General features: G+C 37.5%; 3 protein-coding genes and 1 long non-coding RNA gene across 11 annotated transcripts in view; 3 read left to right on the top strand and 1 right to left on the bottom strand.

Moving 5' to 3' along the window:
• The first annotated feature begins 55 nt into the window (after positions 1-55).
• setd4 (SET domain containing 4) lies at positions 56-5824 on the top strand. Of its 3 annotated transcripts, none has more exons than XM_039688137.2 (10): positions 56-290; positions 371-466; positions 564-601; positions 1092-1180; positions 1665-2094; positions 2993-3167; positions 3238-3319; positions 3655-3735; positions 4673-4793; positions 4890-5824. In XM_039688137.2, exons 1-10 carry the CDS (start codon positions 224-226, stop codon positions 5019-5021), a joined length of 1311 nt encoding a protein of 436 aa, XP_039544071.2. In that variant the 5' UTR covers positions 56-223; the 3' UTR covers positions 5022-5824. The 3 variants fall into 3 exon arrangements, with proteins under 3 accessions (XP_039544071.2, XP_039544065.2, XP_039544089.2); XM_039688131.2 differs by having other exon boundaries at positions 4670-4793; XM_039688155.2 differs by lacking the exon at positions 4890-5824 and having other exon boundaries at positions 3655-3742; positions 4670-4793.
• On the bottom strand, positions 5750-12826 carry cryzl1 (crystallin zeta like 1). 5 transcript variants are annotated; one of them, XM_039688199.2, is made up of 14 exons: positions 12729-12826; positions 12304-12385; positions 12139-12216; positions 11922-11994; positions 11792-11836; positions 11650-11718; positions 11428-11561; positions 9955-10066; positions 9347-9367; positions 9116-9214; positions 8573-8685; positions 8349-8454; positions 6136-6181; positions 5750-5969 (listed from the first exon to the last, which is right to left on the bottom strand). In XM_039688199.2, exons 2-14 carry the CDS (start codon positions 12367-12369, stop codon positions 5870-5872), a joined length of 1062 nt encoding a protein of 353 aa, XP_039544133.2. In that variant the 5' UTR covers positions 12370-12385; positions 12729-12826; the 3' UTR covers positions 5750-5869. The 5 variants fall into 5 exon arrangements, with proteins under 5 accessions (XP_039544133.2, XP_039544110.2, XP_039544119.2 ...); XM_039688176.2 differs by having other exon boundaries at positions 12578-12786; XM_039688185.2 differs by having other exon boundaries at positions 12583-12786.
• LOC148978490 (uncharacterized) lies at positions 8685-10349 on the top strand. The gene is made up of 2 exons (XR_016168812.1): positions 8685-8938; positions 9799-10349. It is a non-coding gene; the product is annotated as an uncharacterized LOC148978490 (long non-coding RNA).
• Positions 12827-13673: 847 nt separating the features above from the next.
• Positions 13674-22602, top strand: part of itsn1 (intersectin 1 (SH3 domain protein)) — a 49406-nt gene continuing 40477 nt past the window's right edge. For both annotated transcript variants that reach the window (XM_039688118.2, XM_039688101.2), the window contains exon 1: positions 13674-13865. The gene's annotated coding sequence lies outside the window, so the exon portion shown is untranslated. The remainder of the gene's footprint in view (positions 13866-22602) is intronic.

The following is a 22602-nucleotide window of genomic DNA, read 5'->3' as shown; positions in this document are numbered from 1 at the left end:
AGCGCTTTGATTTTTTTTTAAAGGTCAATATTTAAAATTATTTTTTTGTATACATACTCCGATTGGTTCACACTAAGACAATGACGTACGTCCTGAGCACGTGATCCGGTTGTGTTTTTGACCCAGAGCCATGTGGATGTGTGTTTTGTTTCTAACTGAGGTTTAGAATGAGGTTAAACCCGAAAACAAGCTTCATGTAGTGCTGTTATGTGGGAACTTTAAGATGAATAAATCTGGGAGAAGAGCGAGGAAAAAAAGACGGAAAACACACGAGTCACATGTCTCCAAAGGTATTCTGTTTCTATGCTGATATATACTGTAACTTCGTTGTACTGCTTGAATAAATGTTTTGTGTGTATTTTGGTCCTAGTTACTCTGACTCACGAAGCACAGTTTGTTCTTTTGAGGAGATGGCTGAAAGAAAGAGGGTTCACCTCACAGTCTCTCATCCCTGTCAACTTTCACGGCAAGTAACCGCTGTAGATAGATTGTTTTCACACTTATGTAGCCATTATGCTAACTTTTTGTAGTATAATGTAAAAATAATTAATATTTTTCCTTAGACACTGGAAGAGGGCTTATGACAACTCAGACTATCAAGGTACTTTTATATATACTGCAGGCCAAATGTAAAAAAAAGGATGCATTTATTTTAGTAAAAACTATTATTATTATTAACATTTAAAATACCTATCTTTTCTGTTGTAATGTATTATTAAAATGTTATTTACTCCAGTGGTAGACTTTTCAGCAACCTTTACTCTAGTACTTCTGTGTCAAATAATACGCTAATATGGTGCTCAATAACCATTATTTGTATCACTGTTGAAAACATGTTTTTGAAGCCATGAAATACTACCATTCAAAGGTTTTGGGTAAGCACAGTTAAAAAGATAAAATAAACGAATATATTTGTCCAGCAGGGATGCGTTTAATTGATCAAAAGTGACATTAAAGACGTTTATAATGTTACAAAAGAGTTCTGTTTGAAATAAATGATTATAAAGAATCTGGAAAGAAAAATGTATTGCTGTTCCCACAAAATTGTATGCAGTAAAAACATTGATAATAATAATAAATGATTTTTTCAGGCCAAAGACATGGTGATTTCCTTACCTGAGAAATGCTTACTGACATCCAGCACAGTTCTGAGGAGTTACATGGGTGACTATATAAAAAGGTATTTTTGGACTGATCGTTATTTCTCCCCAAAACCATATATATATTAGGGCTGGCTAACGATTAATCGTGATTAATCGCATCCAAAATAAAAGTTTGTGTTTACATAATAAATATGTGTGTACTGTGTATGATTATTTTCACACATGCATGTATATATTTAAGAAAAATGTGTTATTAATATATAACATATTTATATTTAATATAAATTATGTATTAATATAAATATACAGTATATACATGCAAATATTTCTAGAATATATACATGCATGTGTGTGTATTTATATATACAAAATAATTATACACACTACACACACATATATTATATAAACACAAACTTTTATTTTGGATATGATTAATCGCGATTAATCGTTGCCCAGCCCTAATATATATATATATATATATATATAATCACTTTTAAAAAATGAATCCCTTTTAAGATTTTCTGTGCACCCAAATATTTTGTTTTCTACCCTGTACTGTAGATGGCATCCTCCCATATCTCCTCTTCTGGCTCTGTGTTGTTTCCTCATCGCTGAGAGACATCGTGGAGATGCATCAGAGTGGAGTCCCTACATTAATATCCTCCCGAAGACCTACACGTGCCCTGTGTACTTGTCTGATGACATCATTGGCCTTTTGCCTAGGACTCTCCAGAAAAAAGCTACAGAGCAGAAAGAACAGTGTCGGGAACTCTGCTCCTCTTCCCTGATGTTTTTTAACTCCCTCCAGCCACTCTTCAACCAGCCCACGGAGGAGTTGTTTACCCAGGATGCAATGCGGTGGGCTTGGTGTAGCGTTAACACGCGTACGGTGTACATGGAGCATGATCGGAGCAACTATCTCTCCAGGGAGAAAGATGTCTATGCACTTGCACCATACCTTGACCTGCTGAACCACTGTCCTAATGTCCAAGTAAGAGCATCTAACAGAAATACACTACTGTTCAAAAGTTTGGGGTCCGTAAGACTGAAATAAGTCTTATGCTCACCGAGGCTGCATTTAATTGATACTTTTAAAATGACTTCTTTAAATTCTTTAAATCATTAATGCAGTCTTCAGTGTCACATGATCCCATAGAAATCATTCTGATGCTGATTTGATGCTCAAAAAAACATTTCTTATTATTATCAATGTCACAAACGGTTGTGCAATATTTTGGTGGCAACCATGTTACATTTCTCTCAGGATTATATGATAACTAGACCATTTTAAAAAAACAGCATTTTATTTAAAATAGAAACCTTTTGTAACTTTATGAATAGGGATGCACGATATATCGGCCACCATATCGGTATCGGCCGATATATGTTCATTTTTAATCGGCCTGATAAGAAAAAGTGGTTTTTATATTAAAGCTGATACATAATGTATTATTCCCTTTAGCTGAGACACTTGTTGAGCTCTGTTTATGTTTTTTAATGTCTTAAAATATGACTGAAATCTCTTCAAAAAAGGAAAATACATTTTGGTACAACATGTGCAGCCGGGTTTAATGGGTTTAAACATGGGTTTAATTGTGAGACTTTTGTTTTTGTAATCAGGCTCTCAAAATTATATAAAAATTTGGATTTAAATTTATCGGGCGATATATTGGTTATCAGCTTTCATATAAAGAATTATCGGCTATCGGTATCGGCCAACATTTTCATATCGGTGCATCCCTATTTATAAATGTCTTTACTGTCACTTTTGATCAATTTAATCACTCATTAATCACTATTTGTATCATTTACTTAAAAAATACTACAGATTTTTAAAAGTTGCATGGCTATATAAGTAAGGAGAATTGTTAACTTTCTCTGATGTGCAGGTTGAAGCTGGCTTTAACAAAGACACTTGCTGCTACGAGGTTAGAAGTGTCCAAGGCTGTAAGAAGTTCCAGCAAGCATTCATCAATTACGGTCCTCATGATAATCACAGACTGCTTCTGGAATATGGCTTTGTTGCTCCTGGAAACCCCCACAGCGTAGTATATGTTGATTTAGGTAAGCAACATACATACTGAAATATTACATTTTCTGAACATGTATCAATCACTATTTGTTGTTATTGTAGGAACTCTAAAGTTGTGTCTAAATGAAAGAGACAAACAGCTGACACAAAAACTACTTTACCTGAAGGACAATGCTTTTTTAAGGTAAGTTACGGATATATTATGTCAATAACAATCATATGTGACATTTTTGGGTATCATGGTTTCCATAAAACTAAGTCTTCTAGCTGTTAAAAACAAATCTTCATGCATTTTGCAGAAGAACATTGTTTTGGTTGTGCTTCGGCGTTGATGTGTAACTGTGTAATGTTGCAGTACTTAAAGAGTGTTAATTTCGAACTCTGACTTAAATTCATGATCTTGGGGACATTTAGCAGTTCTAATAAATTCTGTTGTGTCATTATGACTGTGGCCTGTTCTTACAGTGTAATAACTGTATAGAACAGCTAATTCAGTTCCCATATGTTCTCACTCTTCAGAAACTTGACATTTGGGATGGATGGCCCTTCCTGGCGACTGATGACTGCACTGAGACTGCTGTCCTTGACACCTGAGCAATAGTGAGAAGTTAGCATCCTAAACACATTATTTGAATGAGTGGAAATTTGACTGTGCGATAATGCAAAATACATGCCACAGTCGTGTCATTTTTATTGCTTTTACTTGAATACATTTTATTTCATGACAATTATTTGAATACGTTCAAAGCTGACTTAAAGGATTGTTCACTTTAAAAAAAAAAAAACTTTTGCTGATAATTTGCTGATCATGTCATCCAAAATGTCCATGTCTTTCTTTCTTCAGTCGAAAAGAAATTAATGTTTTTGATGAAAACATTCCAGGATTTTCTCCATATAATGGACTTCAATGGGAACCAAATGGTTCAAGGTTCAAATGAGAGTTTCAGTGCAGCTTCAAAGGGTTTTAAACAATTCTAGGCGATGAATAAGGGTGTTATCAAGCGAAACAATCACTCATTTAAAAAATAAATAAAAAAGTTTGTTTTATAAGCACAAAATGCTCAAATTGCTCTGTTCTGTGATGCGCGTTCATGACTCTCCTGTTCGAACTCGTTCATCAAAATGAACAAACCTTTTTTCGAGTCACTTGTTTCATTCAACGAACGAAATGACTCGAAAAAAGATTTGTTCATTTTGATGAACGATGCGAACAGGAGAGTCACAGAACAGAGGAAGGTGAGCATTTGTGCTTATTAAACTTAAACTTTTTATTTATTTTTTAAATTACCGATCGTTTCGTTATATAAGACCCTTATTCATCATCTGGTGTCGTTTGAAGCCGCAATGAAACTCTCATTTGGACCTTGAACCGTTTGGTTCCCATTAAAGTCAATTATATGTTTTCATCAAAAACCTTAATTTCTTTTCAACTGAAGAAAAAAAAGACATGGACATCTTGGATGACATAGGGGTGAGTAAATTATCAGCAAATGATTTTTAAAGTGAACTAATCCTTTAATTCGTTTGTCTGCAGTAGTAGTTGGAAAAGTGTCCTCTTGGGGGCAGCAGTAAGCCAGGATAGGGAAGAGTGGTGCATTCAGTCTGCCCTAAAGCTTTGCAATAACCTCACTGATGGCAATGTCAAAGCACTGGAAAGGGTGAGTCTAATTATAATCTATTCATTCTTAATGCTGCCTGTGTCTAATTAAAGATATGAAACCACTTAACAGCCCAAGTCTTTTCATTTTTTACAGCTATCGGAGCTCAAACAGGGTGCAAACCTGTCTCGCATTGAACAACTGTGTGTGGTGGAGAGCCTGAGACTAGAGGAGCAAAGGATTCTGGAACACACACAAGTGGTTCTTCAAAACCTCCTGAGACAATAGTCACTGTGGTAACAGTAGGGCATTCCTCATGCTGTCACTGCCAAGATTTTAAACGCAAGCCAAGGCTGAATACAGAACCAACAGATCTGGTTAACCATTGTACCAATCACCTCCAATGCTACGGGAAATATGGAGTCCAAAAGATAAGTTCACTCAAAAACTAGACGCTCAAACCTGTATGTCTTCATTTTTTTCTGAGGAACTCGAAAGGAAACGTTTTTAAGAATGTTCATGCTGCTCTTTTCCACCGTTGTAATCATCTTAATTTTCACTGCTTGGAAATGATCTGCGTGAACATTTTAGTAACATCTAGGGAGTACAACTTTTTACGTGAACTTTTTCCCGTGCGTCAATTTTGATAATAATGGTGGACAGGAAGACAAGGGGACGTTTAGGACAATGAGATCTTAACAAATACCAATCTTCTATTGAAAGCAAATGAGCTGCATGCTGAGTTTTTGATAGAAGACCACTAATAATCAAATGCATACCTCTGAACAATGATGCCGGAATCTAGGTCAGCGTTATCTGTCCTTTTCCACACAAAGCTGCCCATATTAATGGGCAAGAGAAATGGGATCAGATGGTGGCGTTAATAATCCATTGGGAATGCTTGAGAAGGGGAGAATCGCATCTAGGCCAAAGTTCCTAGCCAAAATATTTCACGAAATACCAATTTCAAATGTTTTTTTTTATATATATTTTGCTTTGTGATCTATTGTTTTGTAAAAAAAAAGAGGAGCTTGATTTCCATTTAATGAATTTTAATGTCTTTATAATTAAAAGTGCAACTGACAACATGAGATTAATAACAATGACTACAATTTACAGAATTATGGAAAAACAAATCAAAGCTTTACAACTATTCTCTTCCTTGTTTGCTTTCTCTGCACCATCTCCATGGAGACCGTGGCTTCATATAAAGGCACAGGTTGCTCCAACAGCGGCCTGCGCAGAGACAACAGTCAAATTCAACACCGTTCACAATGACGAAGATGATTTCACACTTTACCTCTGCATTACAGACACAGTCCACATACATTTAGTTTTAAGTTCATAATTTCTCCTTCTGTACAGACTCTCATTCACACACTTGTTTATTCCTCATTCTCACCTGAAAGTGCCTGTGCTTAGTTTATCCATCACATCTTTCAAGATATCTGAGAGAGCAGACTAAAGGCGAATAACCCAGTTACAGACCGGAAACCATGTGCCTTGTATGTTGTTGAAAAGATCGTTCCAGTAGCCTGAGGACACTGGGAGAAAACCCTTAGGTCTCAAATATATCAAATTGGCATGGACAAGCCATATGGACACTGAGGAACCCAATGACCTCATTGCAACATATAGCGATTTAAAAAAAAAATGTCTGAAACAATTTAGTCAGATCTCTTGTCTTCATTCCACTTGAGAGTAAAATATTAGTGGTTTGTCAAAAGAATAAAGATTGCCTATTAAGAGTCTATATTAAGGCTTCATGGCAAATAATTTACAAAAGAAAATGCATTCAAGTCACTTTGGATAAAAGCATTTGTTAAATACATAAACTTGAGCTAAATCTCTTAATCATAGGCTGCATTTACATTGCATGGTTCCAGAGAAGCAATACCAATTTTTCCTTCCCATGTGACGCAGATTTGATATGTATGGAAGCTTGTTTCCACCCCTGAATAAAATAAATAAATAATTGCGACTTTTTATCACACAGAGATAATGCGAGATATGAAGTCAGAATTGCAAGATATTACGTTGCAATTCTGAGAAATAGTCGCAATTGTGAGATAGTTGCAATTCTGAGATATAAAGTCGCAATTGCGAGATATTAAGTTGCAATTCTGAGAAATAGTCGCAATTGCGAGATATAGTAGCAATTTTGAGATATAAAGTCGCAATTGCGAGATATAAAGTTGCAATTCTGAGAAATAGTCGCAATTGTGAGATATAAAGTTGCAATTTTGAGAAAAAAGTCGCAATTGCAAGATATAGTAGCAATTCTGAGATATAAAGTCGCAATTCTGAGATATAAAGTCGCAATTCTGAGAAATAAAGTCGCAATTGTAAGAATAAAAAGCCAGAATTAAGACTTTTTATCTCACAATTCTGACTTTTTTTCTCACAATTGCGAGTTTACATCACAATTCTGACTTTATAACACATAATTGCAAGTTTATCTCGAAATTCTGACATCTTTTTTCAGAATTGTGAGATATAAACTCGCACTGGCGAGTTATCAGGCCAATTCGAAGGGGAAAAAAATTACTTATTTCCCACAACATGCAATATCGACTATATCATGCATTTCTGACTTTATATCACCCAATTCTGACTTTATATCACCCAATTCTAACTATATCTCACAATTCTGACTTTATAACACGCAATTGCGACTTTATAATCACCCAATTCTGATTTTATATCTCACAATTCTGACTTTATATCACCCAATTCTGACTGTATCTCACAATTCTGACTTTATAACACGCAATTGCGACTTTATATCACGCAATTCTGACTTTATTTCTCACATTTGTGAGAAAAAAAAATGCAGAATTGTGAGATAAAAAGTCACAATTACCTTTTTTATTTTTCATTCTGTGGCGGAAACAAGCTTCCATAGATATGACCCACAAATGTGTCAGGAAAAACAAATCACATGGTTTCTCGGTTTTAGGCCTCAGTCATATAAATTTGATATTAATCGGAAATGGGGATTTTGTTCAACCATGCAAGGAGACAGATCGGATATTCCCATCAATGCGAGTCGTACGTCATTGAAAGCAAAAGCTTGTATTTTCATGCGTCCATTGCAAATTGCACCATTTTTACTTCCTTTAGACAAGGGGTGCCCAACCCTGCTCCTGCCAATCGACTGTCCTGCACAGTTCATCTCCAACTCTAATCAAAAACACCTGCCTTTAATTTTCAAGTGATCCTGAAGACCTTAATTGGTTGCTTCAGGTGTATTTGATTAGGGTTGGAGATAAACTGTGCAGGACAATCGATCGTCTGGAGCAGGGTTGGTCACCTCTGCTTTAGACCTAAGCTCTTCCGGGCCAGTACGTCTATCGTGGGTTGTATCACCAAGTGTAAAATGCAGATAACGGATATGGGTATCTTTTAAAAGATGTCTTTCTTGTCTTCAAAAAAACGGAAATGGTAAACGAATCGGAATTGGGCATCAAGACTTGCAGTGTAAATGCGGCCATAGAGTATTTTACTTTTCAATGCTGATAAATAAATCAGAGGCCTGAATGCTTTGTGATATAACTGGGCCAATCAAGAGGCAGTGTTCAGTTACAGGTTAATAAAGTTTGTAGTAAAAGATACGAAGATATCGGCCCTGCTTGGCACGGGATGCTGTCCACACCTCATCATTAAGGAACGAGAGAGACGCTGCCTTCAGGAAGAGAATGTGGCTGTCAGGAGGATCCAGCTTGGAAAAGAGGATATTGAGGATTTTATTAAGGGTATCTAAACCTGCGGCGAATCAATCAATATTTGATTAATACAATTACGTTAAAGTATACTGAAGAGAACAGGGAGCTACTAACCTGTAAGTGTTGTTCTGTGGTGACCCAATGACCTCCAACTGAAAGAATGGTAAGGAGGTCGTGTTTATGTGGGCGATGCCTCTGAGTTTCTGCCTCCTCCTCATAGAGTCCCACTGTTCAAGAAAGGCTCAAAATCATAAACTGCTAATTGAAACTGAACTACCGGTATCGGTATGTGAAAATGAAAATGAAACCATGAATGAACTCGTAAATGTAAGTACACATTTAATTTGGACTTCTCTCTGCATACTCTTTGAGGTGGTGACCATAGACCTCCATTATATGACTGACAGACAAGAACGGTTTGACCTAAAAATGTCAAAATACTGCGGAAACAAAGACACCTACATCTTGGATGCCCTTGAGGTAAGCTAAAACATACCAAAAATTAATTTCAAAGTGAACTATCCCTTTAAAATAAATTACATTTTGCAACACAAATGCTTAGAGGACTCAAAGTCAGTATTTATATAATTAATTAAAACCAGATATGAGAAGACTACGTTGAAATGGTTAGAAATATCATTTAAAGTAGCCGTAAACCTCCTGAATCAATGATGATGTCCACTCCAAGACCTCCAGTTTCTTCAAGGCACGAGTCCACCAAGTTCTCCTTTGAGTCCCACACCCTGATCACTCGAGCTGAAGGAAGAGATATACATTTCCGTACTGAGATTAATATCAACGAAGCATTTAAAATACTTTGTGTCAAAGAATATGTTAGTGTGAATAGATGTATACCTATAGAAGAGATTTCTGCCATTTGCAACTTACCCAAAAGTGATTCCTGCACACCTTGAGCAAGTGCAAACAGCAGGAAGAAACAATGTGAGACAAAGACAAAGAAATGCTCAAGGTAGAAGTGAGACGATAAAGAAAGGCACTTCCAGAAAAGGTTTGACAATGCGAGTGAGTTTAAAGAAAGAAAAATCTAGGACAAGTGAAATCTGTTTTGATTTCCAGAGGAACAGAGAAGAAAGGAATCTTTGAAATATGAGAACATGCCCTCTGCAACAATCAAAACTTGCAGATTTCTACATTTGATTAGACGTGGGTAGATTTGAGACTTTTACATAAAATGTGATGATGATTCATATGCTCATGAAATGAGAACACAATCTAACACTGTAAATACAAGAAAAGTGAAAACTTTACAAGAGATGATAACTAGAGATTAAAAAATTCCCTCCCCAGCCTGACATTTCAGTTTGTCTGTTGTTTATCAGGGATTTCAGAACAACTCATGCCAAGTTTTTCCAAGAATCAAAATTTCCAGTGAAGCGGCAAGTCAAACAAAGCTTGGACTCCCTCCTAAACTGACACTTCATTGAGAAAATATCTTGGCTGTCATCCCTCTCCACAATGCACACTTCAGTACCCACCCACACTCGGTCGGAGCTCTTCCAGAAACTTCTGGTCGTCGGGAGACAAAGCTGTGGCCAAGACTTTCACACCGTGATAGTGGGCGAGCTGAATGGCCAGAACTCCAAAGGGCTGCAGGAATACGATAATGATTTTAGACATCGAATGCAGGGCGCCAAACAATGGTTATAGATCGGCTGTGCTGATTCTGATACGAAAAGACTAAATGATAAGAAGAATCCTTTTTTTTTCTTCTTTTAAAACAATATATGACAAAATTGACTCGTTTCAACATTGATACAGTATCAATCAAGAGCTTGGGGTCAGTAATTTTTATTTATATATAAAAATTAATACATTTATTTAGTAAGGACACATTAAATTATTCAAGTGACAATAAAGACATTTAAGCCTTTTTTTTTTTAAATGTCAAAGACATTTTTAAACTTAGGGAAAAAACCATTACTGGTGTGCATCTTGAGACAAAACAATGGCACTGACATGTTTTAAGATATGTTACTTTCACTTAAAACAGCTCAAACATGTATTTTAGTCTGGGACTAGACTTAAAGGAGTAGTTCACTTTTAAAACAACTTTTGCTGATAATTTACTCACCGCCATGTCATCCAAGATGTCCACGTCTTTCTTTTTTCAGTGGAAAATAAATTAAGGTTTTTGATGAAAACATTCCATGATTTTTTCCATATAATGGACTTCATTGGGAACCAAACGGTTCAAGTTCCAAATGAGAGTTTCAGTGCAAACTGTTCAAAGGGCTTTAAATGACACCAGATGATGAAAAGGGTCTTATCTAGGACCCTTCGAGTCATGACTCGAAAAAAGATTTGTTCATGTTGATGAACGAGTTTGAACAGGAGAGTCACGAACGCTTATCACAGAACAGAGCAAGGCGAGCATTTGTGCTCATAAAACTTAAACTTTTTTATTTATTTTTTAAATGAGCGATCGTTTCACTAGATAAGACCCTTATTCATCATCTAGTGTCATTTAAAGCCCTTTGAAGCTGCACTGAAACTCTAATTTGGACCTTAAACCATTTGGTTCCCATTGAAGTCCATTATATGGAGAAAATCCTGGAATGTTTTCATCAAAAACCTTAATTTCTTTTCGAGTCGACTGAAGAAAGAATGACATGGATATCTTGGATGACATGGGGGTGAGTAAATTATCAGCAAAAGTTTTTTTTAAAAGTGAACTACTCCTTTAAACCTTGATTTCTGAAGGATCATGTGACACTGAAGACTAGAGTAATGAAGCTGAAAATTCACAGGAAAACATTATTATTTTTAAATATATTACAAATGAAAATAGTTATTTTAAATGGGAATAATATGTCACAATCTATCTGTTTTTATTGGATTTGTTTAATCAAATAAATGCAGCCTTGGTGAGCATAAGAAACTTCCGAACCCAAACGTATACTAAAACTACTAGGAATCATCAGGAAGGCGGTCTCTGCACAGATACCTACACCAGCCCCATCCAGCACTAGAACAGTCTGACCCACAGCCATCCGAGCCAGAGTATGGAGAGCAGTGTACGCCCTGAGACCGTCTTTAATGACCGCTGCTGCTTCAAACCAGCTCACTTTCTCAGGCTTCGGAACTGTTAGCATATGGAAAACAAAAAGCACATTGTCAGAACAGCAGTGTATCTTTAAGGAACTATAGGATTGTAATGCGAACAACAATACCTAAATTATATTCATCAATAAGCACTACGGAACAAAGGCCAGACTGCTCAGCATCCAGAGGGAGAATTCCTGAGAAGACATGCAAATGCGTATTTGATCATATACATATAATATAAAATAGAGAACCTAATAAAGTTCTTACCAACAACCTCGTCATCTGGCTGGAAAAACGTCACTTTCGGTCCAACTAGAAAAGGATATGCATCGCATTAGATTTATCAGTCAAGTTTATTAGGTTAGTAATCAGCAGTACAAGCCAAGGTAATGCAAACCTTGTAGAACAACCCCAGTGATCTCCCTTCCAACTGGGATATGCTCACTCTCAAGCCTGAGGTCCTCGTACATCTGGAAAAAAAAATGCAAATATTCATAAAAAATACAATTTCTGTGAAATAAGGGGTAAATAAATGTCCATGTTTGAGACTCCAGACGCAGGTCAATCACATTAAATCACTAGACGTCGTTCAAGATCTTGAAAAATCACATTACCTGAAAATCAACTGGACTAAGTGCACATATTTTTACTTGAACTTTGACCTGATGGCTGCCAATGTTAGTGGGTGCATTCTATGAAAAAAAGACAATTTCAAATGCCTTATTACAGATTTGTTTAGGAAACTTTATGTAAATCCATGCATTTTCAGGCACTCTCACCGTCTCCTGTATAACAAACTTCACATCACCCTGGTCTCCACCTGGTTTGCAGTAAAGTCCCTTCATGGCAATTGTAATTGTTCTGGAATAATGATAACAGTCAATAAGAATAACACAAGCAACAACAAGCGGATTGAAATGCTGTATTAAACATGGTATTATTGTAATAGTATGTAATACAGAACGATCTCGATAGAAATGTATCACATTTATTGCATGTGCACTTGAACTGTGCAAGTTAAATATGATACAATATCCAATTTATGCAGAATACCTTACTCTTGCTTACTAGCTGCTTCTTTTCCTTTGCATAACCCTTTATGTCTCGCGTGTCGTTTTAAAATATCAAAATTGGTGATATAATGTCTGCTTATGTTACGCTATAAAATATTTTTGCAAGTAAGAGTTTTTTAGAAGCTACTAACATGTAACACGTTAGTTGACTGCGGTAGTGTTCAGTTCATTTCCTTCACGTGACTCGTCACACGTGACGTAGTGGAGTAGAAGTGTAAACACAGAGAAAGGAAACGCAAACAGCTCCCATGTATGAGGGATTATGTTAGATAACCGCATATTTAAACTAAATAAATGTCCTCAGAAAATCTACAACATATGGGATTACATACGTTACTCTAAATAAAATCAATGTAGCAGTCTATTTTTAAATCAATAAATAATGTAATAAATCAGCAATATCTGATTCGTCCACGAATCGTCATTTGTGAATGAATCTTGAATCTGTTGAATCGGTTCGAAAAATGAGTCAGGGGCGCGTTCCAGCGAACATTCGCAAACAGCAGAGCATATTCAGAGAAGAATAGAAGATAAATAATTGTTAAATACTAATATTGTTGATATTTATTACTATGTTTCTAAGTTTGTTATTATTCAGTTTTACAAATTATTATTAATATAATTTTACTGTATAACAAGTAATAATTAATAAAGTATTTCAACAATTAAATAATCTCATTAAAAATGATTGTCAACATCATCATTATGATTAATAATATTAAAAAATATTATTCAACTCTAAAATATATTATTATTGTTATAAATAAATATACACACCGTATATTTTAAATAAAAAAAAAATGTGTGTCAATCATGGTGCCAATGAAAATGAGTAGGACTTTCCCATTTCCATCCTACTAATTAGATATCTATGGTAGGCTACATTTAAATATATCAATGTAATATGTATAGATTAAACGTTTATATATAATAAACTGCTGTAAATGCATTAAACAGAAATAAATTAACAGATTTCCTCTAAATGTTCTTGGTGTTTGGGCCACAGTGTGCCCTCTGTCGTCACTATACGCACACACACCGATGCTTGAATGACGTCCGCAAGGTTTCATTTTTCCCCCTTTTTACTTCACTACAGGCGAAGCTGTGCGGAGGAAACGAGGAGCCAGAAGGAGCAGCGAAATAAGCCTGGAATTTATCTCGCTCATTTTAAACAAGGAAAGAAGAGCCCTCCGCCTGTCATCCCAATGCTCCTGTAGTTTATTCCCTCACAGAGAGTGTTGGAGATATAATGGAAACTGAATGATGAGGTAAGAGTGTTTGTGTGTGTCAGGCCGATTGTCCTTTTTTGACAGTGACTGTGTCCGCTGCGCGAGCGAGCTTTCCCCAGCATTTCAGCGCGCGCTTTCGTGCGAATTTAGTCGCTCGCGAGAGGCTTTGCTCACTTCAACGGTTATTTCAGCTCAGTAACACCAATACTACTCTCCCCAAGTCGTTAATTCATAGAAATAGGCCTATTTATGCTCCCTCTCCGCGCAGAGATTGCAGCTAAAGCTCAGCTTTGATTTAACGTTACTGGTTTAGTTAGCACACCGGCTAACGGCTGCTGGTGTGGTGATATCAGTGACAGCCGCTCGAAAACTGAGGATTTCTGAGGTAAAACCCATGGATACAGTGGGCTATGAGAGTGCTGAGGTGATGTGTGTTATATGTAGGATGTTGTGACAATGAGTTTAGTCAATGTGTTGCTGAATAATGAAGGTACAGCTCATCTCCACACATGGCTGCAGGTCTCATCTCTACACATGGATATCCATCTCCTCTCCAATGCAGTCAATGTGAGTAAGTTACATTCTGGCCAGGAGAAACACAAGTTATTATCCTGTGATTATGTCTGAAGGAAGGTGATTAACTTAAGGCTCAGAATCAGATCCTGTAGTGCTGGCTGGCCGTGGATTTGGGTGCTTTGTCTTAAATCCACTATCATGTGTAAATGTAAACACTGTCAGATTGGACTGGAGGGACGTTTATGAGATCTTGTGAGAAATGGAGCTGGAGCCTTTTTGGCCCAGGGCAGTATGGTTGTAAACCTGGTCAGGTCCTGGTTTATAGAGGCACTCCTGATCGCAGGACTAAAGTGGAAAACCTGCCACTCTGAGTAATGCCTCAAAAATGTGACCTCAGACTGATTTAAGAGCAGATCTTACCAAATTTTTGAAGATTGAGGTGTCCAAACATAAACATTTGAAGCAATATTGATTGAAATATCAGTTAATCTGAATTTTGAGGTGGGATTTCTATAATTGGCTGTTTGGGTGTGTATAATAATCCAAATTTGGTCATATTCTGTTTTTATATGTATAAAAACATTAACCTGGTTGTCATAAACATATTAGGCCTAAGCTTGTTTCTAGAAATCTAACTAGAACTGGCATATCTGTGTATTAATGAGATTTTTTTTTTTTAAGTGAAATACCCACCATAACCGAATGTCAATTTATATTTGCGTGTAAAGAAATCAAGGTAATTCTGGGTAATATCAGATAGTATGTGAGAAGTTGTTTATAACTATTATTTTAAAAACGTTAAAAGAAGTAGCATTTATAAGAGTCTTATGAACAAGATTTTGCAGATGAATTAAAATTAACGGGTTTATTAGATTACTGTTCTAAATGTCCAATCAAGCTAAAAGCATTTCCCTTATTACCAGATGAGAATAGAAAGAAAACAGTGCAAATGTTATGCCATACAGTAGTTCACATAGACTTTTGAATTCAACATATAACAAATAATTATCCCAAAATGTACAAAGATACAACCTATCCTGCAACACTACACCTGCAGTTAATGTTGTATTTCTGTTTATCAGTCACATTTCTATTGGTCACATCTTCACCTGATATGAATTCACAGTTCGGTCGCCAAACTTGACTATTGGAACGCAGTGAAATCAAAACTTGCATTAACTTCTGTTTCCGAATTTTTGTATGCGTTTGATCGAACGAAATCTCTTGTGTGACCAGCCTGTTTTCCGATTTCGTTTGTACATTAATATTTCAATAAAAATGAAAATTTAATTTAGAAAATGGCCTTTAATCTGAAAGCAATGTTCATGTGAACGTGCTCGGTGTCAATGGTGCTTGCAGCCTTGTTTAGATGAGGATAATGGAGCGTTTGAAAGCCTCTGTTTTAAGTGCATGCTCAAGAGGAGCTTATTGTTAGGCCATTCAGTTCATGAGTCATTAGAGGCTGTTTTTTGCAACCTCAAGTTTATCCGGCCACTTTTTCTCCCTGTCTCTTCTTCGCCATCCTCTATTCCCCATCCCCCACAGGTGTACAGCAGAGATATAGTCCGGGGTGTGAGATAAAAGAGATCCTCAATCCACTGTGCGCCGCTCGATCTCAACAGGATGGATGATAGGCCAGCGGTGCGTGTGTGTGCGTGGCTGGTCTTTTTTTGTTCACCGCTCATGTACACGCTGCCCTTTTGTTGCTCACTTTGAAATTTGTTTCTCTTTGTGCGATCGTTGGCTCAGAAGCAGCTTTTTGTCTAGATAATTAGGTTAACAGGAAGAGAGCTGGACTCTCAATCCCTCACCCCAGTGCTCTGCTCCAGAAAGCCTGAATAATTTCAGTTATTCCTGCCTTCTTTTTGCTAAACAAATTAGAAATGGTGGTCTGTAAGTGTATTTGCTTTGCTCCACAGGGGTTTTAATGGAAAGCTGTGTTTATAACTTGTGTATATACTTCTGTAGGGCAGGGTCTGTTAACTTATTTTTAAAATGCACAATTTGTGATGAAATAATGTGTATGTTATACAACATTGTGATTACTGTCTGATTAATGTGTACGCATCCTTGGCCAAAATTATTTGTATAGCGCTTTTCACAATGTACATTGTTTCAGAGCAGCTTTACAGAAAATCATGATTTTTGTTGGTGCTTACAATTTCTTAATATCTTTATGCCTTTACAGTCACATCCATCAGATTAGAGCTGAGCGATGATGTATTTACATTTTGTGTCAATATAAGCAATCAAGCCTCTGAGATATGCTGTATAGTATATGGTGTATGTATATACACTCACCTAAAGGATTTTTAGGAACATCTGTTCAATTTCTCATCAATGCAATAATCTAATCAACCAATCACATGGCAGTTGCTTCAATGCATTTAGGGGTGTGGTCCTGGTCAAGACAATCTCCTGAACTCCAAACTGAATGTCAGAAAGGGAAAGAAAGGTGATTTAAGCAATTTTGAGCGTGGCATGGTTGTTGGTGCCAGACGGGCCGGTCCGAGTTTTTCACAATCTGCTCAGTTACTGAAAATGCCTTGTTGATGCAAGAGGTCAGAGGAGAATGGGCCGACTGATTCAAGCTGATAGAAGAGCAACTTTGACTGAAATAACCACTCGTCAAAACCGAGGTATGCAGAAAAGCATTTGTGAAGCCACAACACGCACATCCTTGAGGTGGATGGGCTACAACAGCAGAAGACCCCACCGGGTACAACTCATCTCCACTACAAATAGGAAAAAGAGGCCACAATTTGCAAGAGCTCCCCAAAATTGGACAGTTGAAGACTGGAAAAATGTTGCCTGGTCTGATGAGTCTCGATTTCTGTTGAGACATTCAGATGGTAAAGTCAGAATTTGGCGTAAACAGAATGAGAACATGGATCCATCATGCCTTGTTACCACTGTGCAGGCTGCTGGTGGTGGTGTAATGGTGTGGATGTTTTCTTGGCACACTTTAGGTCTCTTAGTGCCAATTGGGCATCGTTTAAATGCCACAGCCTACCTGAGCATTGTTTCTGACCATGCCCATCCCTTTATGGTCACCATGTACTAGGGGTGTAACGGTACACAGAAATCACGGTTCGGTACGTACCTCGGTTTTAAAGTCACGGTTCGGTACGTTTTCGATACAGCAAAAAGAAAGAAATGCCAGAGAAATTTCCTATTTGTTTAAAGAAAAAATATTTTTAAATAAGTGTGAGTTTTCCTAGATCTTGAAACTTTCAGGTTTATAAATAGGGGTCATCTTTGAAGGATGAACAAATAATGTTTTGGTCATCACATTAAAAATAACATTTAAATATATATTTATTTATATAATATTTGAATTTTGAAGTGCTGGAAAAAAGATGTGTGAAGTACTTGAAAGCATTTCACCATTCCAGCCAAACTGGTTCCAGTTAGTGTTACTATATTAAATCCATGGTGAATGTTGCTGGTCTGTGGACGTAAAGTACTAGTTCATTCACGGCACAATGTTTCTCCTGGTTTCCATGACAGCGCTGTTTGATCTAATAGAGATCTACGGTTAATAACGGAGAAATGTGAATGCATCTCACTAGATCTCGCAGCGATGTTATTACCTCAGTGGCGGGCGAATTCAAATGTTTTCTTTACCGGATCTCTTAGCGCGGTGTGGTAACAGTGTTGCTTGATCGAGATCGGCTCGCGCTGCACAGATGTTGCTGGTCCGAACTGATAAACGATCCGTGAAGCACATAACGAGGAGCGCAGTTTCGTTCTGCTTTCATTACCCTTGCCATTTGGATGTTGCGCAACGTTGTGTTGGCCGCGTCAGCACGAATTTTGCCGGCAAGAAAAATGGTCCAAGCAATCGTTCGGTTTGTATGCGTACCGAACCGGAAGCCTCGAACCGAAACGGTTCAATACGAATACATGTACCGTTACACCCCTACCATGTACCCATCCTCTACATGGCTACTTCCAGCAGGATAATGCACCATGTCACAAAGTTCGAATCATTTCAAATTGGTTTCTTGAACACGACAATGACTTCCCTGTACTAAAATGGCCCCACAGTCACCAGATCTTAACCCAATAGAGCATCTTTGGGATGTGGTGGAACGGGAGCTTCGTGCCCTGGATGTGCATCCCACAAATCTCCATCAACTGCAAGATGCGATCCGATCAATATGGCCCAACATTTCTAAAGAATGCTTTCAGCACCTTGTTGAATCAATGCCACGTAAAATTAAGACATTTCTGATAAATCGCCCTATATGATAATGAATACTATGCTTTGTTTGCTGATAAAGTTGGATATACTTAAATATCTAACTTTAATGTAAACAACAATATAATATAGTTTATATTTTTTCTGATATAGCACTTCAGTTGCTCGCTCTTTGTGTGGGTTTGCTGCATATAAATTGTTACTGTCAATAATATACCTATTTTTAATCCTAATTTTATTGCATATTTTGTTATTGTAGTACAGTAAACCTATATAGGTATAGACTGCCATGAATCTTTAGTCTGGCTATTCAGTGTGTGTGGGTGTGTGTGTGGCGTCTTGGACAGAGCAGTGACTGTCTGTAACCTTGTCTTAACATTGGACAGAAGCACAACAATACAGGCCCTCTTCCGGAAGCTGTTGAATTTAGTGTCTCGGGCGATTCTTTCTTTACCGCCTGATCCAGGCTCAGATTCTGCTCGGGCGAAGCTGCATAAAATCCATTGAAGAAGTTTATCTGTTCTCACTGTTACAGCTGAGCTGTTCTGCCTAGCTCAGCTGCAGAGAAAGCACTTCTGCTTCCGTGGTTATGGCCTTTCTTTAAATGCTTCGAGATGGAAGTGAATAAACGAGACCAGACTAGATTTTGGACTGTGGTTTTTGTTTCTAAACTTGAGAACAGTAAAGAGAACAGGTATTGAGTCTTTTGCTAGTGTGTTATGAAAGATCGGTTTGGGTGGTTTGCTATCAGTGATGATAAAAGCTTGAAGTTCCACTTCCATTTTAAGCTGGATTCCTCAGTGTCTGGACTGCATTAAATATGGGTGGAGTGCAGATTGTCTGTGATTTATTGAGGAGTGAGTATAACTGTTGGGGGTGTCAGTGGGACCATAAGCATCTCTGACCCCGTTTACACCTGGTATTAAAATGCGTTATCCGGAGTATAAAAAAATAAAAAAGTTATCCGGATAATAAAAAACGCATGTTAATGCAAGGTGTAAACGCGTTGTGATCGGATCGTGATCGGATCTGCCTGACCACATCTGGAGGTAGTCTGGCTCGCATTGTGTCCGGATCTTTACTAGGTGTAAACGCAATCTGGTTGTTGAAACCACATATGTATATTTTACTCCTCCCAAAAATGCTGAAAAAATAAACGAGTGAGAGCGTGTTATATAGGCTATGTCATGTTATAGCCTAGTCAGATGCGAAACGCGACACGCATCACCGCAGATGAGCAGCTGAGCGTCTATTCAACGTGCAAACATCGCAAATAAAAGTGAAAGTAAGTCACAGACGCAGTTAAAACATCTTCAAGTAAAGAAACGAAATTATCTTACCAGGCCTGTTGCCACTCTCTCTTATTGATGTCTCTGATTTGGAAATTAGCTGATGATCAATAAAATGCCGCTCAGATCTGTTACTTTTGGTGGCGTGCAATCCAATAAATCTGCATATAACGCAGGAGGTGAAGATCGGATTTATATCCGTTTTGCAAAAACACATTTATGTGGCCAGGTGTAAACGGAATCAGTACTTATTATCCGGATAACTTATCTGGATACAGATCGCATTTTAATACCAGGTGTAAACGGGGTCTCTGAGTCTGAAAATAATTTGAACTCTCTAAGACTGTAGTGACTCCCACATCTCTTTCTCATGCCCTTAAAGCAAACCGGTGATTTTCTCCTCTCGAGTTCCCGTGCTTTCTAGTCCCGGATCATGTATTGATGTTGACAAGATTGAAATTGGATGAATTCAGCGACTGTTCAGGCTCAAATGTGCAGTGAAAGTGACCTGTGGGTAGAAGTTTAAATACACTGTTTCTCTCTCTCTACTAATGTTTTTCAGTCAAAGTCAAACAGGGTCCAGGAAAGACTGTTGTGCTTTTGTGTGGAATGCAAACGTGTGGGTGCGTTTGGCTGACTTGTTCTCGTAGGACCCCAAGCCTTCTTAGAAGGAATGCATGCAGACAGGAGTGCCAGTGTGATGTTGACACTATTAATACTTGTACTCTCTTTGGCCCTGGTGTCTAGCGTCACCTGACTAATGAATCCACCGCTGGATCTGTGTGTGTCTATCTGTGTGAATTGCTTGTGTTTTTTCATTGTCTCTATTCAGGATGAAGTTGTAACTTCAGAGAGTGAGGGAGACTAAATGGCTTCTTGAACAAGGAAAACTTGATTTGGTCCATCAGACTAATCCTGCTTCTGAATCTGTTATTGATTGATGAATGGATAGCCTCTTGTGAATTTTTAAGCTTTTACTTGTCTTCAAAATGTGGTTGCTAAATGTGGATAAATGAGGCATGTGTTTATGTTGGGGCTGAAACGATTAGTCGACATTGTTGTCGTCGTTTGAAAACTTAAAGAGAATGACTTGTTTAGTTGTCTCAAAGTTCATACTATTTAACTATTTTCATATTATAGTAAGAATATGTATAACTCAGTGTTTTAACTAATTGAAAAATCTGAATAATCGTTCCAAGCCTACTGATTAGTTGGTGAAATAATCAAGTTTTAGTCGATTAATCGCTCTAATAATTGTTAGATTAATCGATTAGCAAAATAATCGTTTGTTGCAGCCCTAGTGTGTGTGTTTATTACATTATTTATAAAAGCTGTGTTAGAATTCATAAGATTCTCGTGATGATCATAAACTTATGTTAGTCGGCGAGTTCATTTTGTGCAATAATCCAAAAGACAATGGAAAAATCCTATTGGGTTTCTGTCGAAGGAACCAGAGAGATTCGGGTTTTGGGTTTGTCTGCTAAAATATATCACCATCACTTCAGCGCTCTATATCTATTAAACTTCCTCCTCACCCAGATTCATCTCACCTAGTGACTGCATTCCTGCTGTATGACATCACCCCTCTTTGCCCCACCCTCTATTGAGCATGTCTTGATTCACTGTGCCGGATTTGGATCAGTGAGGCAGTTTGGTCATGAATAAGAGTAAAACTAAACTCGTCTGAGACATGCAGATCTTCTGAAAGCATTGGTTTGTTTGTGTTTCTACTGTGTTCTGCAAGAAACGTTTCCCCTTCCTGGGTTTTCTTTCAGATTGGCTGTGTTTGAGAGCATTGTCCCGGGGAAAAAGAAAAAGGGTGACAGGAAAAAGTAGGTCAGATGCTCAAAGACACACACACACACACACACACTTATGGTCATTAGCAGGGCCGTGACAAGGGCCGGTTCTACTGTGTGACAGTGTCACTCGCACTGCAGTGTTTGACACTGCACTCTGCCAGTGAGAGAGAGCGTGTGAGTCACCAGTGTCCTGTTTAATCAGGGGAACTGGATGTTTTCAGTATTGAGTCAAGGCTCTGTGAAGAGCTTAGTCCTCCATCTTGAGAAATACCCCACTGCAGTACAATCACTCCTTCAAGCCAACGGCATTCAGACATAATGGATTTACTGAAATAGTAGTAAAATAAGAAAGATTTGGGAAACTATATATCTTATGATAAAACCCTGCCCTAACGCATGCACATGAATACTTCAGATAGATCCGATATTTAGTAAAGTTTTGGTCTGCATGAAACTGCTTCACATTCAAATGTCAGATGCTTTATATGAAGTGAAAATTAAGAACATTCGAACACCCACATCAGCATTTTTCAAATTTTGAAGGGCAGGGCGATGTGATCTGGTGGTTAGTTTGTGATGAAACATCATGATTTCCACACAACTTCAGTTTCTGCATGCCCTTCATTGAATGCTTTCAGCAGTTGAGTAACCATGCTAGTGCATATCAGTTTTTTAGCACATTTTATTTCCAGTACGTTCTATCTTTTCTAATACTTAAAATATTACTTCCTATATCATATCACCTCTTTAGCATTTTTTTTTTCTTTTGTTCTGTTGAATTGTTTCTGACTTGGTTTAATTTACCACACATTCATTGAAGCACACATGAGGACATGAATGGATTAACTTCAACTTCATAATTTTACCGCTTTATTTGAGAAAAAACTATTGTCCCATAAACGAAACACCGCAACTCAAAGGTTTGTGCCACTGGTCAAAATAAAAGTTTGATTTATTACTGTTGT

The sequence above is a fragment of the Pimephales promelas genome, chromosome 6 (assembly GCF_988280905.1).
Source record: "Pimephales promelas chromosome 6, fPimPro1.hap1.1, whole genome shotgun sequence".
Lineage (NCBI taxonomy): Eukaryota > Metazoa > Chordata > Actinopteri > Cypriniformes > Leuciscidae > Pimephales > Pimephales promelas.
The sequence above is the reverse complement of the archived record's forward strand: the minus strand, read 5'-3'. Positions and strand labels throughout refer to the sequence as shown.

Coding starts and splice junctions, on each gene's coding strand:
- setd4 (XM_039688131.2), top strand. CDS start 224: ATGAATAAATCTGGGAGAAGAGCGAGGAAAAAAAGACGGAAAACACAC. Junction 291..370: donor CGAGTCACATGTCTCCAAAG/GTATTCTGTTTC, acceptor TTTTGGTCCTAG/TTACTCTGACTCACGAAGCA. Junction 467..563: donor CATCCCTGTCAACTTTCACG/GCAAGTAACCGC, acceptor ATTTTTCCTTAG/ACACTGGAAGAGGGCTTATG.
- cryzl1 (XM_039688199.2), bottom strand. CDS start 12,369: ATGAAGGGACTTTACTGCAAACCAGGTGGAGACCAGGGTGATGTGAAG. Junction 11,995..12,138: donor TTAGTCCAGTTGATTTTCAG/GTAATGTGATTT, acceptor TTTTTTTTCCAG/ATGTACGAGGACCTCAGGCT. Junction 11,562..11,649: donor TATTGATGAATATAATTTAG/GTATTGTTGTTC, acceptor ATATGCTAACAG/TTCCGAAGCCTGAGAAAGTG.